Source organism: Juglans regia, chromosome 12 (genome assembly GCF_001411555.2).
Source record: "Juglans regia cultivar Chandler chromosome 12, Walnut 2.0, whole genome shotgun sequence".
Classification (NCBI taxonomy): domain Eukaryota; kingdom Viridiplantae; phylum Streptophyta; class Magnoliopsida; order Fagales; family Juglandaceae; genus Juglans; species Juglans regia.
In genome coordinates, this window is record NC_049912.1 from 21,891,355 (window position 1) to 21,907,600 (window position 16,246).

Consider the following 16,246-nt stretch of genomic DNA (forward strand, 5'->3'; position numbering starts at 1 on the left):
TTCCCTTTAGGAATACAGAGGTGGAAGTGGGAATTTAAAATTGTGAAACGTCTGTCAAAAGCGACTGCTTCTACAACTAGTTTTCTTCTTCCAACTATTTCCCTTCCCTTCCCTTCCCTTCCTGCCTCCCCAATAGTCTCCCGCGATCCCAATCTATATCTGCTCGCTCTCTCTCCAAATCCAAATGGGAATTTCGAGTAGCAATAGAAGAAGAAACAACCATAACCATTATCTCCCACACCCACCTCCCCACTACCTCTCCCCTCCACCTCCTCCTCCTCCTCCTTCCTCCTCTTACTATTACCCCTCAGAACCCCCACCACCACCACCACCTCCGCATAACTATCTCCCTTATCCTCCACCACCTCACCATCCTTATCCTCCTCCTCCTCCTCCTCCTCCGCCTCGAGCTCACCCTTACTATTACTCTGGTGGGTACAATTCTTACAATAATGTCAATCCCATGACCGCTCGCTTCAACTACCACCCTTATCATGCCAATCAGGCTAGTGGGTGGCCCGCAGCCCGGCTTCCCGTGGGCCCCGCGGTGGAGCCACCGCGTTATGTTGAGCATCAGAACGCGAAGAAGGTGAGGAATGATGTGAATGTGCATAAGGACACCTTGCGGGTAGTGCTCGATGAGCACAACCCCGATAACTACTTGGTGTCTTTCGTTTTCGACGCCTTGTATGATGGGAGGTGAGGGAATTCTTTCTCTTTTAATTTAGTTTTGCTTAACTCATGAATTATACCGATCTTTCTGTTTTATTTGCTATTGTCTGTTTGCGTTCGTTCGTCAAGGTGATGGCACTGATGGGTACTGATACACACGAATGTTTTGGATGATTTCTTGAATTGGGTTTTTATGTAATCTTGGATTCGTTTTGTTGCTTAAAAGTTATGGGAACGGAAGAAAATGGAAGTAAAAATCTCAATCTTTCAAGTATCATTATTTGTTGGGGAGCGGAGACAATGAGTTCCAATTCATTAAGATTGGATGGGTTGAAGGATTTCAATTTGAAGAAACTGAAGCAATAGAAAAAGATCAAAATTCTACAATTTGTCCTTTTTTGCAATCTTTTCTTCTCTAAGCAAGCAGATAGGTGTTGTTTTTAATTAGGGAAGATAACTATGAGAAAAAAGAAAGAGAACTAACATGAAAAAGACGCGCTTCCAGTTCACCCAAAACAGAGAAAGAAAAAAAAAACAAAAAAGAGAGTAAGTCCGAAGCTTTAGCTGAGAAAGAATGAATTTAGTGGATCATGAGGAAACCGTCTTACAAGTCATTCTGTACCAAATACTGGAATGTGGGATGTGAGGAGAACTGGGTCTTATGTTTCATTATTCTTTTTCCGGGTTTCTGTTTTCTGGGTATGCCTTTTTGTAGAGTTCTTGTTTTGTTTGTATGTCACATCTTGGTCTTCCAAATCGGGAAGAAGGATTTTAAAATGCCTTGACATGACCAAAGACATTGTCAGTCTATTGAAATTTTATTACTCTCTCGGCTTGTTGCGGGTTAAAGACTGAAGCTTGATTTCAACTGGGTCTATAAGTATTAGATAACCCCGAAGGAAGTTTGGGTTACAGTAATAGGTTACTGTTCAAAGTTTGAGTAATTTATATACAGTCGTAGAATGTGCAAGCGCCGTGCAATCACTTTGAAAAAAAGTAGAGTCCACTACTAAAAAATTAATTTTTTCTCATGTGGGTCCCGTATTTACTCACTTTTTTCAAAGAGATTGCGCGGCGCTTGTGCACTCCACGACTACAAATATCATTTCTCTTAAAGTTTATATGGGTTTTACAGTGACGAAAATGTCGTGTTGGAGGAATGACCCTCTTCTTCCAAAGGAAATGCATGGGAATGATTTGTCTTTTGAGCATTGGGAATATGTTCATTCAGGTGGTTGGTGATTTGAGAATAAGGGAGTCTCTAAGAAAGCAAAATTATAATAATGAATCAAAGTGTCTATTTGATCACAAATTACTGTTTCAGTTTGAGATTTTTTTAATTAGTAAGAATCTTTATCAATAGGATTAAATAAAAAATAGTCCTTGTCGCTTGCATTTTGGACATATTGGTTCTCATTCTCTATTTTTTAACGTTTGCTCGCTAATTAGTAAGAATCTTTATCAATAGGATTAAATAAAAAACAGTCCTTGTCGCTTGCATTTTGGACATATTGGTTCTCATTCTCTATTTTTTAACGTTTGCTCGCTAATTAGTAAGAATATTTATCAATAGGATTAAATAAAAAATAGTCCTTGTCACTTGCATTTTGGACATATTGGTTCTCATTCTCTATTTTTTTTTATTTTGATAAATAAAAAGATATATTACTCAAAGAATAGGCCTAGCCCAGTATTTACAATAGCGGACCCTGATTAAGAGGGCGCCAAAGAGACAAGAAAATCATGAAGGGCCATGCCATTAAAATCAACTGCAATAGCCCAAGTACAAAGAGTGCTATAAAATAATGCTAACAGTTCCTCTAACGATCTCTCCTTGTCTTCAAACGTCCGCGCATTTCGTTCCTGCCATAGACACCACATGATACACATTGGGATCATCTTCCAAACCCTTTTAATCTGATGTATACCTCCAATGTTTGGCCAACTAGCCAGCACTGCTACCACTTTCTCCGGCATGACCCACGCCAAGTCTACCCTACTAAGTACCTCATATCATAAAGCCCTTGCAATCACACAATGCAACAGAAGATGGTCTACCGACTCACCCCCACACTTGCACATACAACACCAATCTACTAAAATAACCCTCCGCTTCCTCAAATTATCAGTCGTGAGTATTTTACCCAGCGATGCTGTCCACACAAAGAAAAGAGCTTTAGGGGGCGCCTTATTCCTCCAAAGCCTTCTCCACGGAAATTAAGTACTTGGTTCATGGGAGAGAGCTTTATAAAAAGAACGAACCGAGAATGCACCTTTTCCATCCGGTAGCCACCATAACCCATCTTCTTGTTGATTGCTTGGCTTCACAGAATACAAAAGCCTGTAAAAATCTGCCAAGCTGTCCATCTCTCAATCCTGTAATGCCCTACTAAAGCTAATATTTCATTGAAATTGCCCACCCAACATCTCCATAACCTCCTCCACTAGAGCTTCTTTAACACTAGCAATTTGAAATAGAGGAGGAAAACAATCTTGTAAAGCATTATCACCACACCATATATCTTTCCAGAATTTAATCCTAGAGCCATCACCCAACTGAATACGGGTTTGTCGAAGAAAACCCTCCAACCTCTTCTAATGTGTTTCCACAAGCCCACTCCATAAGTTCCTCTAACTTCTTTTGTGCTCCAACCCCCCCATGACTCACCATATTTGCACCTAATCACCTCTCTCCACAATGCATCCGGTTATTGACTATATCTCCACAGCCATTTACCGAGTAGCGCTCTATTGAAGGTCCTCACATTTCTAATGCCCAGACCACCTTGAGATATAGGGCAACATACTATTTCCCACTTGACCAGGTGAAATTTGAACTCATCCCCCAAACCTCCCCACAAAAAATTGCGTTGGAGTGTCTCAATTCTGTGTGCCACATTTGCAGGTATAGGAAATAGGTTGGTAAATTTGAGAGTGTACTCTTAATCAGTGTGAGCCTACCGCCTTTCGACAAATACAGTCTCTTCTAACTTGCTAATCTCTTCTCAATCTTCTCAATCATTGACTCCCATAAGGAGGGTGTCTGTGCTCTTGCCCCCAACGGAAGCCCCAAATACGTCAACGGCAGAGAAGCTACCTTGCAACCCAACGTACTCGCCAGTTGTCGAACATTTGGAACCATACCAATTGGCACCAATTCGGATTTGTCGAAATTCACTTTTAACCCGGAAACTGCTTCGAAACACAACAGTACTACCTTTAACGTACGCACCTGACTTTGATCTGGCTCGCAAAACACTAGAGTATCATCTGCAAACAATAAGTAGGATATGTTAATGATCCCTCTATCCGGGGTTCCCATAGAAAAACCCTCCAAAAAGCCATTATTTGTCAAGGCCGAAATCATCCTGCCTAATCCTTCCATAACAACAACAAATAACAGAGGCGACAATGGATCGCCTTGTCTCAGACCTCGCATGTTATGGAAAAAACCTGCTGGACTGCCATTTATTAAAACAGAGAATTTCGCCGTTGATATGCACCAATGAATCCATGTTTTCCACCTCTCTCCAAACCCACATCTCCCAAGTAGGTAGAGAAGAAAATCGCAGTTGACATGATCGTACGCCTTCTCCATATCTAACTTACAAATGATCCCTGTTGAGCCTGCCCTTATTTTGCTATCTAAGCATTTATTAGCAATAAGTGCCGCATCTAAGATTTGTCTACCTTTTACAAATGCGTTTTGAGGCTTGTTTATAATCTTCCCCACCACCTCACTTAACCGGTTTGCTAACACTTTGGAAATGATCTTGTAAACTCCACTTACCAGACTAATGGGACGGAAATCCTTAACCTCACTTGCCCCCACCTTCTCTGGGATCAACGCAAGGAATGTGGTATTTAGGCTTTTCTCAAATTTACCAACTACAAAGAGTTCTTGAAACACCTTCATAATGTCAAGATAGGTCGAAATATTGTATGAAAATAGCCAAAAGTACCCGGCCTTGTGGTTTCTCTCCAATATATAAACTGTACATCGGATTCTATACATGGAAAGGATTCTATACATGTAAATAACGTTGAATACGCTAATTCTATCCCTATACAATCTGTCAATTGTTAAGCTAATGATTCTGAAGAGTAAATCAAGGAAACAAATATGGAAACAAATATGGACAGCAAAGCTGTCCATTGACATCCCCCCTCAAATTGATGCGGGTTGATCAACCAACATCAATTTGCTACTTAGGAAGCAATGCCGATGACGAGTAAGAGCCTTGGTAAAGATATCTGCAATTTGTAGCTCAGTGGAAATGTGCGGAAGAGTGATAACACGAGCTTCAAAGGCTTCACGGATAGAGTGACAATCTACTTCAATATGCTTGGTGCGCTCATGGTAGACAGGATTAGCCGTGATCTGAATAGCACTTGTATTATCAGCGTGTAGAGGTATAGGATCAATCTCAGAGAAGTCTAACTCAGCAAGCAAACCTCGAAGCCAAATAATCTCGGAACAAGCAAGAGACATCGCTCGGTATTCAGACTCGGTAGATGACTTAGAAACTCTGTCTTGCTTCTTACTCTTCCAAGAGATCAACGCATCACCTAAGAACACACACCAACCAGTGATGGAGCGATGTGTATCAGCACAACCAGCCCAATCAGCATCGCTATAAGCAGCAAGACGAGGAGAATTGCCTGCAGGAAAGAATAACCCACGGGCAGAAGTGCCCTTTACATAGCGTATAATCCTACGAACAGCAGCCAAATGAAGATGACGGGGAGTTTGAAGAAACTGGCTGACTTGCTGTACAGCAAAGGAAATATCTGGTCTAGTGATAGTGAGATAGACAAGGCTACCCACCAATTTCCGATATAAACTGGGATCGGTAAGTAAGTCACCCTCATCTTTGCGAAGCTTGACATTTAATTCCATGGGAGTATCGACAGAGGGAGCTTCCTGTAGTCCAGCTGTAGTCACCAAATCACTAGCATACTTATGCTGATTGAGGGAAATATCAGAGGAACTACGATGTACCTCAAGACTAAGAAAATATGTGAGAGACCCAAGATCTTTCATATGAAAAGATTCTGAGAGATGAGTCTTGAGCTGGACAAGTAAAGCAGAATCGGAACCAGTGATCACAATATCATCAACATAAACCAACAGGACAACAATACCCATGTCTGATTTTCGAAGAAACAATGAAGTGTCATACTTGCTCTGCTTGAAGGAAAATTGTAATAAAGTGGTTCGAAACTTATCAAACCAGGCCCTTGGAGCTTGTTTGAGACCATAAAGAGAACGACAAAGTTTACATACATTGGAGGTCGGAGAGGGAAACAATCCTGGGGGCGGCTTCATATAAATACACTCTTTAAGGTCCCCATGAAGAAAAGCATTCTTGACATCCATCTGATGTAGTGGCCAATCATGGGAAGCAGCAAGAGCTAGGATCGTACGAACAGTAGTCATCTTAGCCACAGGAGCAAAGGTCTCTTCATAATTGACACCATATTCTTGATTATTCCCAAGGGCAACAAGCCGAGCTTTATAACGATCCAAACTTCCATCAGAGCGAACCTTGACTGAGTAAACCCATTTGCAACCCAGAGGAACTATAGTGGAAGGACAAGGTTCAATGTCCCAAGTATGATTGGCCTCTAGAGCGGCAATCTCTTCCTGCATAGCTTGTCGCCAACAGTCATGCTTGACAGCATGTGAGTAGCATGTGGGAATATCAAAATTGGACAAAGCAGCAGTAAGAGCGGAAATAGAATTGCCAGAAGAGAACCCATACCTATCTGGGGGTATAGACACTCGAGGAGAGCGACGTACCAAAGGCTCTGGAGGCGCTGCAACCAACTGATTCTGATGCATGTGAGGATCAGATGGCGGGTGAGCCACCGGAAGAGACTGTGGGCGGGAGCGTCTTGTATACACCATACCTGGTTTAAAGCGAGAACTGACTTGATGAAGATCTGAGAGCTGCTGCTCAAAAGAGGGGAGGACTACAGTGGAAGAAGAGGGAATAGAAGACACAGGAAAGAAATGTTGATTTTCAAAGAAAATAACATTCCTAGAAATGCGTGTGCGATGTAAATTAGGATCATAGCAAACAAATCCCTTTTGACACACATTATATCCCAAGAATGCACATCTAACAGATTGAGCAGATAATTTATGTCGCTCATGAGGAGGTAAATGAACAAAACAGACACAACCAAAGATACGGAGATTATCGTAACTAGGTTGCTTAGCAAACAAACGAAAATAGGGAGATTCCATGTGTAAGACTTGGGACGGTAAACGATTAATCAAGTGAGTAGCAGTTTTCAGAGCCTCGACCCAAAACATGGAGGGAACAGATGATTCTAACAAGAGAGTACGTACCACATCAAGAAGATGGCGATTTTTGCGTTCAGCTACTCCATTTTGTTGGGGAGTAGCGGGACATGAACGTTGATGGATAATACCTTTAGAAGCCAAGAATGCCTGAAACTCAGTAGACAAATATTCACCACCAGAATCTGTGCGTAACGTCTTAATAGTCGCAGAAAATTGATTATCGACATACGCTAAAAACTCAGTGAAAGTACGAAAAACCTCAGATTTAGAGCGAAGAAAATAAACCCAAGTGAATCTGCTATGATCATCAATAAAAGTCACATAGTATTTAAATTTTTCATGTGAACTAACTGGGGAAGGTCCCCAAACATCACTATGGATAAGATCAAAGCAATGAGACGCTCTACTAGCATGCAAAGGAAAGGGAAGTGTTTTGCTTTTACCAAGTTTACAAGAATCACACTCAAAAGATAAAGAAGAAGAACGTTCTTTATTACCAAGAAAACCAGAGTGCAATACATGAGATAAGATCTGAGTATTGGGATGGCCTAAACGACGATGCCATACCATACTCAAATCAGGAACATTATTACAAGCAAAAGATTTAATAGAAGACACTGAAGAAAGTGTGGGAATAGGTAAAAATAGTGGAAACAAGCGCCCCACTTTAGGTCCCTTCGCGATCGGCTCCCCCGTGACCTGGTCCTGCACAACACAACCATCACCAGAAAAATTAACAGCACAATTGTTATCAACTAATTGACCAACAGAAATAAGATTTGTGGAAAGCTGAGGAGCAAGAAACACATCAGTAAATGTGGCAGAGGCATCTCCAACAGCATCTATAGGCAAAGAACTGCCATTGGCAGTCGGAATGGCAGATTGACCAGCATAGGGCCGAACATGACACAGGGTTGTGGAAGTATTCGTCATGTGATTAGAAGCGCCCGAGTCTACGTACCAGAGTTTAGTATTATTTTTACCTTGAAATCCCATCGCAGATAATGCCGAAATGAGCATTTGTTGCACCATTTCTGGTGTACAGTAATTTGTTGCAGGAGGTGCAAAATCAGAGGAAACACCTGAGGAGGAGCCATGTGCTACAGGAGTTGCTGCAGGAGGAACAATAACAGAAGTCTGGAATGCTTGAGCTTGACGATTCTGTGGACGGATGTGACATTCTTTGATAATATGACCCTTTTTCTTGCAATAAGAACAATATTTCTTGGGACAATTGGCAGCAATATGCCCATATTCCTTGCAACAGAAACATTGCAAATTTTTAGAAGTCATAGGTGATCCTCGTCCTTGGGCAGCATAAGCCACAGTTGCCATCCCAGAATTACCATGAGATTGCTCCAGAAGAGCTTGAGTACTGAGACGTTGTTCTTCACGAAGTAACTCACCAAAACAAATATCAAGAGAAAGAACAGGTGATCTATTCAGCAGAGAGGAGCGAATAGATTCATATTCCGGGCGTAGTTTCATAAGAAACTGATCACGGCGGCTAGTCTCATGAAGAGTCTGAATAGTCGAAAAAGCGGCAACAGGAACATCCGCTGTAACCAAATCAGTATATTCATGCCAAAGAGTTAGAAATGCTGAGTAGTAATCTTGGATGGAAAGACTATCATGTTGAAACATGGCAATTGCATGTTCTAACTGAAAGCGACGAGCATCATTAGCTTGATGATAAACCTTCTTCAAGTAATTCCACATGGATTGAGCGGAACGATGAGCCCGTAAGTTGGTAACAATATGTGGTTCCACCGAACCAAGAAGCCAAGACATAATCCGAGCATCAAGCACAGCCCATGAAGGAGAAGCCTTGAGATCATGGGATGTGTCAGGATTAGATGTTTGGGCAATATCCGTGCCATCAATATGACCCCAAAGATCTTTTCCCTTGAGGAAAAGCTCAAACTGAAATGCCCAAGTAGAGTAATTTGTGCCCGTAAACTTGACACATACAGGTGCAGAGTCCATCGCAAATAAATGAAGCCAAGACAAAGCAAAAGAAACAGAAACAGCAAGGGAATTTAACCGAGACCAAAAAATTCTCCAGGAAACAAAATCAAGACAGAAGCCGAAAGCCACAGAACATAAAAGAAAACTGACCAAGCCGAGAGAAAGAAAATCCCACGTGAGAAGCTGCACCCAGACGAAGTTGAGAACCCAAACGGAATAACCAGAACACGCTACAGCCACCCAGACAAAGCCGAAAGTCACAACAACGAGAAGCCCAGAGCCGAGAAATTGCCAGAGAGTTGCGAAGGCAACGACGAAGGCACAGAGACGCCGGAAACACTACCAGAGTGCTGCGCCGAGAAGCAACTAACCACAGAAAGGACCGAAAGGCTAGAGAAGACTACGTCAACAGCCACCCAACAACAGAAAGTGCCGAAACCACCAGACCCGAAACGGGATTGCCGAGGAAGCGAAAAAAATTGTCGAGGAGAAGAAACTAGGAGACGGCTCTTGATACCATGTCAAGATAGGTCGAAATATTGTATGGAAATAGCCAAAAATACCCGGCCTTGTGGTTTCTCTCCAATATATAAACTGTACATCGGATTCTATACATGGAAAGGATTCTATACATGTAAATAACGTTGAATACGCTAATTCTATCCCTATACAATCTGTCAATTGTTAAGCTAATGATTCTGAAGAGTAAATCAAGGAAACAAATATGGATAGCAAAGCTGTCCATTGACACATAATGTCTTCCTTAATAACGTCCCAACATTCTTGAAAGAAACCCATAGAGAACCCATCTGGCCCTGGAGCTTTATCCTTAGCCATTTTCCTCACTACTTCAACAACCTCCTCTTCCTCGAAAGCCCTCTCTAATCGAGACACATCATTCAGACCAATGGAATCAAATGCCAAGCCATCAAGAGACGGCCGCCAACTGGCGGGTTCAGTTAGTAGTTGCTCATAAAAGCCAACTACATGGTCACGAATAACATGGTCTTCTATGCACTCCACACCTTCAATTCTCAACATCTCGATGTTGTTGTTTCTCCTATGGGAATTTGCTACACGATGGAAAAACTTTGTGCTGCGGTCACCTTCTTTGAGCCACAATGCTCTTGACTTTTGCTTCCAAGAAGTCTCTTCAGATAAGATAATTCTCTCTAACTCCGCATCCAACAAAGTCTTCCGAGCTACTTCATCCGAGGTAAGGGATCTAGTTTCTTGGAGCCTCTCAAGTTCTTGTATCTCCCTCAACTTGCCTTTCTTGTTTTCACCTACATCACCAAAAAATTGCATGTTCCACAACTTCAAATCTTTTTTCAACATTCTCAATTTACCAGCCAAGATGAAGCTAGGGTACCTTGAAGCTGATACAAGGACCACCACTGCCTTACTCTTTCAACAAAACCATCAGATTTTAGCCACATGTTTTCAAATTTAAAGTACCTTTGCCCTCCTCGGAGGCCACCACAGTCAAGCAAAATATGCCAGTGATCTGAGCTAATACGAGGCATGCGCTTTTGCCAGACATCTGGGAAATGACATTCCCAATATGGCGAAATTAAGAAGCGATCCAGCCTAGACCAACTTTGGTTGTTAGCCCACGTGACGGGACCCCCAGCAAGAGGCAAATCTACCAAATTCAAGTCAGCGATGCATGCTGAGAATTCTACCATAGCTGGACGTCCTCTTCTATTTCCGGATGACTCGCTCGGGAATCTAGTAACATTAAAATCGCTCCCTATACACCATGGGAGGTTCCACCAGCTGTGTATTTCGGCTAATTCTTCCCACAACAATACTCTATTACTGTCTATATTTGGGCCATAAACACCTGCAAATGCCCACAAGAAGTTATCTGCAATACTCTTAAAAGAGCACGCTACTGCATACCTTCCTATGAATTCCTCCACTATCTCTACTACTCTTCTATCCTACATTACCACTATACCTCCTGACGCCCCATTGGAAGCCAAATAAACCCAATCAACGTGTGCACAACTCCATAAACTTCTCACAAGTCTCCTATCGATAATCATCAACTTCGTCTCTTGTAAACAAACAATATCCGCCTTCCACTCACGAAGCAAATTTCTTATCTGAAGACATTTGTTAGCCTCATTGAGCCCACGAACATTCCACGATATTATTTTGGGTTTCATGGAGACACGGTCAGCCCCTTCCCTTTCGACCTACTCCTACTACAACTCCCCTCAGTGTTCAACGACCACATCAACCTCTTGAGTTCCTGCTGTTTTTTTGAACCAAGTTTCCTATGTTGCTGGTGCCCCACCTCAATAGTCGTGAGCAAGGCCATGAACTGATCTTCATATCTTTCATATTCCAATCCCACAACTTTTTGCATTTCAGTAACCTTCCTAAAAACCCAATCTGAAACTCCAGTGTGCATAGGGGGAACTGGTTCACCCTCCCTGTGATCCATTGATGTACCTCGAGTCTCTTCCACCCCCGTAACTTCCACCATGTCTACTATAGCCTAATCATTTTCATCATCAGAAGACACCCCATCCTTTTCAGATGGAGATCCTTCTGTTTCACAGTCAGTAAAAGCCCCGTCCTTTTCGGTATCCTCAGAAATAAGCGTGAAGGGGTTCGTCGGAGGCTGGGACACCTCCTTTCCCTTCATCGGCGATGTCTGGCCCCCGATCACCCGCGGTGACCCTCCCGAACCTATCGCAGGACCTGTCGCAGAACAACCCACTTCGTGCCTGGTTTCCCGCGTTTGCACACTGTCGTCGGAGTTAGCTATCATCATCGGCGATCTCTGAACATCGGCCGATATCCCCCCCTGTGACGGCAAGTTGCGCGACGTACACTGCGCACCAGCAGGCGAAGCCCTAGAACTATCTTCGCGAGACTTCGGGTCTCTGGGTCACGACCCATCCAAAAATGAGCCATTGGGTTGAGGCCCATTTTGGCCCGGCACTTTCGGCCCAGTCACACGCCTCCACCTACATTTACCAACGTTGGGCCGAAATGAATTCATTTCTCCAGCAAAGCCCGACCCCTGCAGCTCCTTCCCCCTACAATTCCCATCCATATTTCGCCCGACCACCCTTCGTACGTCCTCCAACTCTCTCTACAAGTTCCTCATTTGGCCCTGCAGGTCTTCAACCACCCAGCGTAGTACTTGCACCTCGTCTCTGCCACGATCAGGCCTTCGTATGCCGTTCGAGACTCGAGGCACGCGACTGTCAGTGGTCCAACCCCCACCACCTTCTCCATTCTCCTCACGCCATGGTCTCGAGCGTAGCAGAGCCTCCTTGTACGAGTGCCTCGTCTCCACCTGAGGTCTCCGATATACTCCACCGTAATGACCACCCCTCAAACTCCCCTCCTGCACACATTCCACCAGAGCTTCCTTCACCCTTTTCCAACCTCTCCCCTCCTGACCTTCCGAAATGAGAATGAAGCTTCTCCTCCCCCCCCTCCTTGTATTCAGCCACCACTAAGTAATATCCCCTGCTGTTATAACACTTCTGTGCTAAATAACAACAGCAACCCTCTCTAATGGTGCTATAGAAGTCCTGCTTCAACCCACTTGAACATGCCTCCAAAGACTTAACAAGCCATTGGGCTGTGCTCTTCTCAATCAGAAGTTCCTGCTTCCTCTTCCACCCCTTCTCTGTAATGCAAACAGAATCACCTTCCTTAACTAACGTAAATAATTTGGACTCAACCACCACTTCTCTTATAAGACCCATCACGGATTCACCATAACAGCAACAGGCAAAAGAAAAGTTTTCGCATGTGTACGGAGAGAAAAGTTTAGGGACTTCATGTTAGAACCACTTCTCTATTTTTTAACGTTTGCTCTCTGTACTTCAACTTTGATCATTAGTCCTTCTGTTAGTAAACCTATAATAATCAGTTAAAAATGCTCTGACAGTACCAATAACTGAACTATTTTAGTAGTTAACCCTGATTAAAAGTGCAAAAGGCAGAGATATGTTTAAATACTGTTCTGTTTGAAAGTTAGCACTATGATCATGCTAGAAGTATCGCTCTTCATTTAGAGCAGTAATTAATCGCCTAGTGTGAGAATTTGATGTGGTTGAACATTGTGGTCCGTACATGTATGAGATGGACGAAGATTTTACCATAATGGCCACTTTCTCTCTCTGCTTTATTTTTATTTTGGATATATATCTATATATATCTTGAGCAGTTGTAAGGATGACACTCATTGAATTTGATGTACACAATAATCTTAACTTCAAATAGATCACATGGTGGTAACTGGTAAGTCTTTGCAAAATCATGAACCAAAGGTTACATATTTGACTTCCATCACTTCTCCTAATTGGGTGTTTTCTCTTGTAAACTGCCTGTGTACTTGGGCTACACCTCTTTCTATGAATCAATAGTATTTTATTCTTACTCATCATTAGAAAAAAACTTGATGTCTGAATTAAATAAGAGAAGGGTTGTGATTCTGGACAGCTGTAGTATTGTAATGTAAGGATGGCTTAATCTGAAAGCTGGATCTCTTGTATCTTCCATTTAATTTGTATGAATGTTAACTTGGGTATTTGATTATTGAAAAAAAGAGTTGGGTCTTTGCGTTACTGAAAAGGGCATGTTTTTCATTTGTGAGAAGCTTGCTGCTGGAGTGGTCAAGTGGATACATTTTTGTTCTCATTAAGTGATCTGTATCAATCATCACTTCTTTGGTCAGTGGAATAGTTAAATGCAGATGAGTTGATATCCAGTATTAGTACTGATGGTGGAATGAACATATTTATGTGTGGATTACACATTTTCATGCCAGGACAGGCACATGTAGCACGATAAATAAACTGTTCAGAAAGGACCTGGCATAGACCAAAATTAATGTCCTGGCTATTTCCCTTCAACATCAGCACTAGTTCTGCTCCGGAGTAGCTGAGTAGTTAAGGCGCACTTGAGCATGCAAACCACTGAATGAGAGAGTTTCTGTCTCCCATCTCCAAAACCTTTTATCTCAGTTTTTATGTTGTATGACATTTTCCGACCAAGATAGTTGGCACCTTCATTTTTCTCACACTTCATATTTTTAGTGCCATATGGGAAATCATGTGATGATTGGAAATGTAGTCTTTTTTACAAATAGAGTTCTCATTAAGGAGTTAAAATAATAATGATGTCAATGGTCTGAGGAGGACCAAATAACATCTACTTTTCCCATAAATTAGGGGCAGAGGGTGTGGTTACAAGTGTAATCCATTGAGGCGTGTTAGTTGTATCTAACCTTTTCTTTACCTTTAAAAGAAGGATTCAAATTGATATTATCGTGTGTCAAAAGAAAAGTTCAGGCGTGGTCTCACTTAGCATCTTCATCGGATGATAAACTGTAAAAAGCTTCTAGTGTCTGAAAGAAAGTACTAGTAAAATCAGCTTGTGAAGGTTAATTCTGTGGAGATCGTAATTGTACATATTTTCACTCTGGACCTTGAGATTTTCAGACAATTTCAAGCACCAAAATTTAAGGAGTTCTAGTAAGTCACTTGGAATTGAAGAAATGGGCTTTAAAATTGCATAAAAAGCTCAAGAACAACTATTTTTGGATGTAAGGCTGCTTTTATCTAATTGATTGACAATGTAGATGAATTGAACTAAATTTATTCTGAATCAAATGCTGGAAACATGAATATTCTAGTTATATTTCTAATTTTTGTATGGTATCTGTTATCTGATTGACAGCATCACTATTTTCTACTTTGCCAAGGAAGAGCCGAACTGTCGGTTTGTTCCACTACTTCCCGAAGTCTTTATGCCTGTGAGAATCCCCTTTCAGAAAGGACCTGGCCAGAAATTTTGTCAGCCTTCAGGAACAGGCATTGACTTAGGCTTCTTTGAGCTGGATGATCTCTCAAAGCCATCACCTGGAGAAGGTGTATTTCCTCTTGTCATATCTGCTGAAACATACTCACCGGCTAATTCAACAGACAAGCAATTAGGTGAGCCAGTGCCCAACACAAACCCTCATATGCAGATAACACAAGCTATTCTAGAGAAGAATGGTGATGGACCTTTCCAAGTGAGAGTTATTAGGCAAATACTCTGGATTGACGGAGTTTGCTATGAGCTTCATGAGATATATGGAATAGGAAGCTCGGTAGCGGAAGGCTTTGATGACAGTGACCCAGGAAAGGAGTGTGTTATATGTATGACAGAACCTAAGGATACAGCGGTCTTGCCTTGTCGACATATGGTGAGTGCTCATCTATATTTTGTTCGGTTCAAAAGATGATAGACAATTTTTTAATATAAACTTCACCTGGTACTTCTGTACTCAATGGATGGTGCAATTGGATGGTAAGAACAATGATCAGGAAGCATCATGCTTGGTGTGCTTGTGAACAACTTATGCGGTCGATTTAATTCCAAGCAGATGTGCTCGAGTCATCTTATCACCTGTATACCTTTACTAGATCCCATGTGGGATCGCTGCGAAACCATCCAAGCCCATTTTGGTTCTGATTTGTCAAAGTTAATTCCAAGCACTTGAAGGGAGTGAGAAAATCAGATGGTCGCTTGATATATATGATCCCTGGCTTTGGCTGTTTCCTTTATTTCCATCTTTAACACACAACAAAGACGCCATCCGTGGAGAATTTTTAACAGCAGTATATAAATGAAAATGTTACAATTTTATTTACACGGAAATATCCTTATGAGTTATGATATCTACCTGAGGATGGAAAATCTACTTGCACAAAATTTGAGTTTGTTGGAAACAGTTATGTTTATCTTAGTACCAGGAGCTGATGTAAAATTTTTGTCTTTTCCTTTAACTTTCACATTTTAAATCTTAGTTACTTTGTTCTGAAGTTTTATACCTGGTATTTTTCAGTGTATGTGCAGCGAGTGTGCAAAAGCGTTGAGGCTTCAGTCAAATAAGTGCCCTATATGCCGTCAACCTATCGAGGAACTAATAGAGATCAAGATAGATAATGGTAATCAGTGAGAGATTCTTTTCTTCAGCAAAAGTTGGATCATGGTACACCTGTCAACTTCTTTCTTTCTTTTCTTCCTTTTCTTTTTTTTTATATGTCATCACCTATTTTTATATCTCAATATATATATATGTTATTTTTCTTTGTATATTGTAAAATCAGTATCAGGATTTAATTATCCTGTGATATTTTAATTACATGCAGTGCAAGTGTTTGTGAATCTGTTAGTGTTTGAGAGTCTTGGCTACAGGCCATTTGTCTCATGTTTTGAAAAGAATAACAAGGGTATGGCTATGAACTGCATAGTTTATCATATAAAACT

General features: G+C 41.7%; 1 protein-coding gene across 1 annotated transcript; it reads left to right on the plus strand.

Annotated features, from left to right (window-relative positions):
* On the plus strand, window positions 1-16,246 carry LOC109005888 (probable E3 ubiquitin-protein ligase LUL4). Its single transcript, XM_035683427.1, has 3 exons — window positions 1-699; window positions 14,669-15,179; window positions 15,822-16,246. The coding sequence occupies exons 1-3, from the start codon at window positions 185-187 to the stop codon at window positions 15,933-15,935; spliced, it is 1,140 nt and encodes a 379-aa protein (XP_035539320.1). The 5' UTR covers window positions 1-184; the 3' UTR covers window positions 15,936-16,246.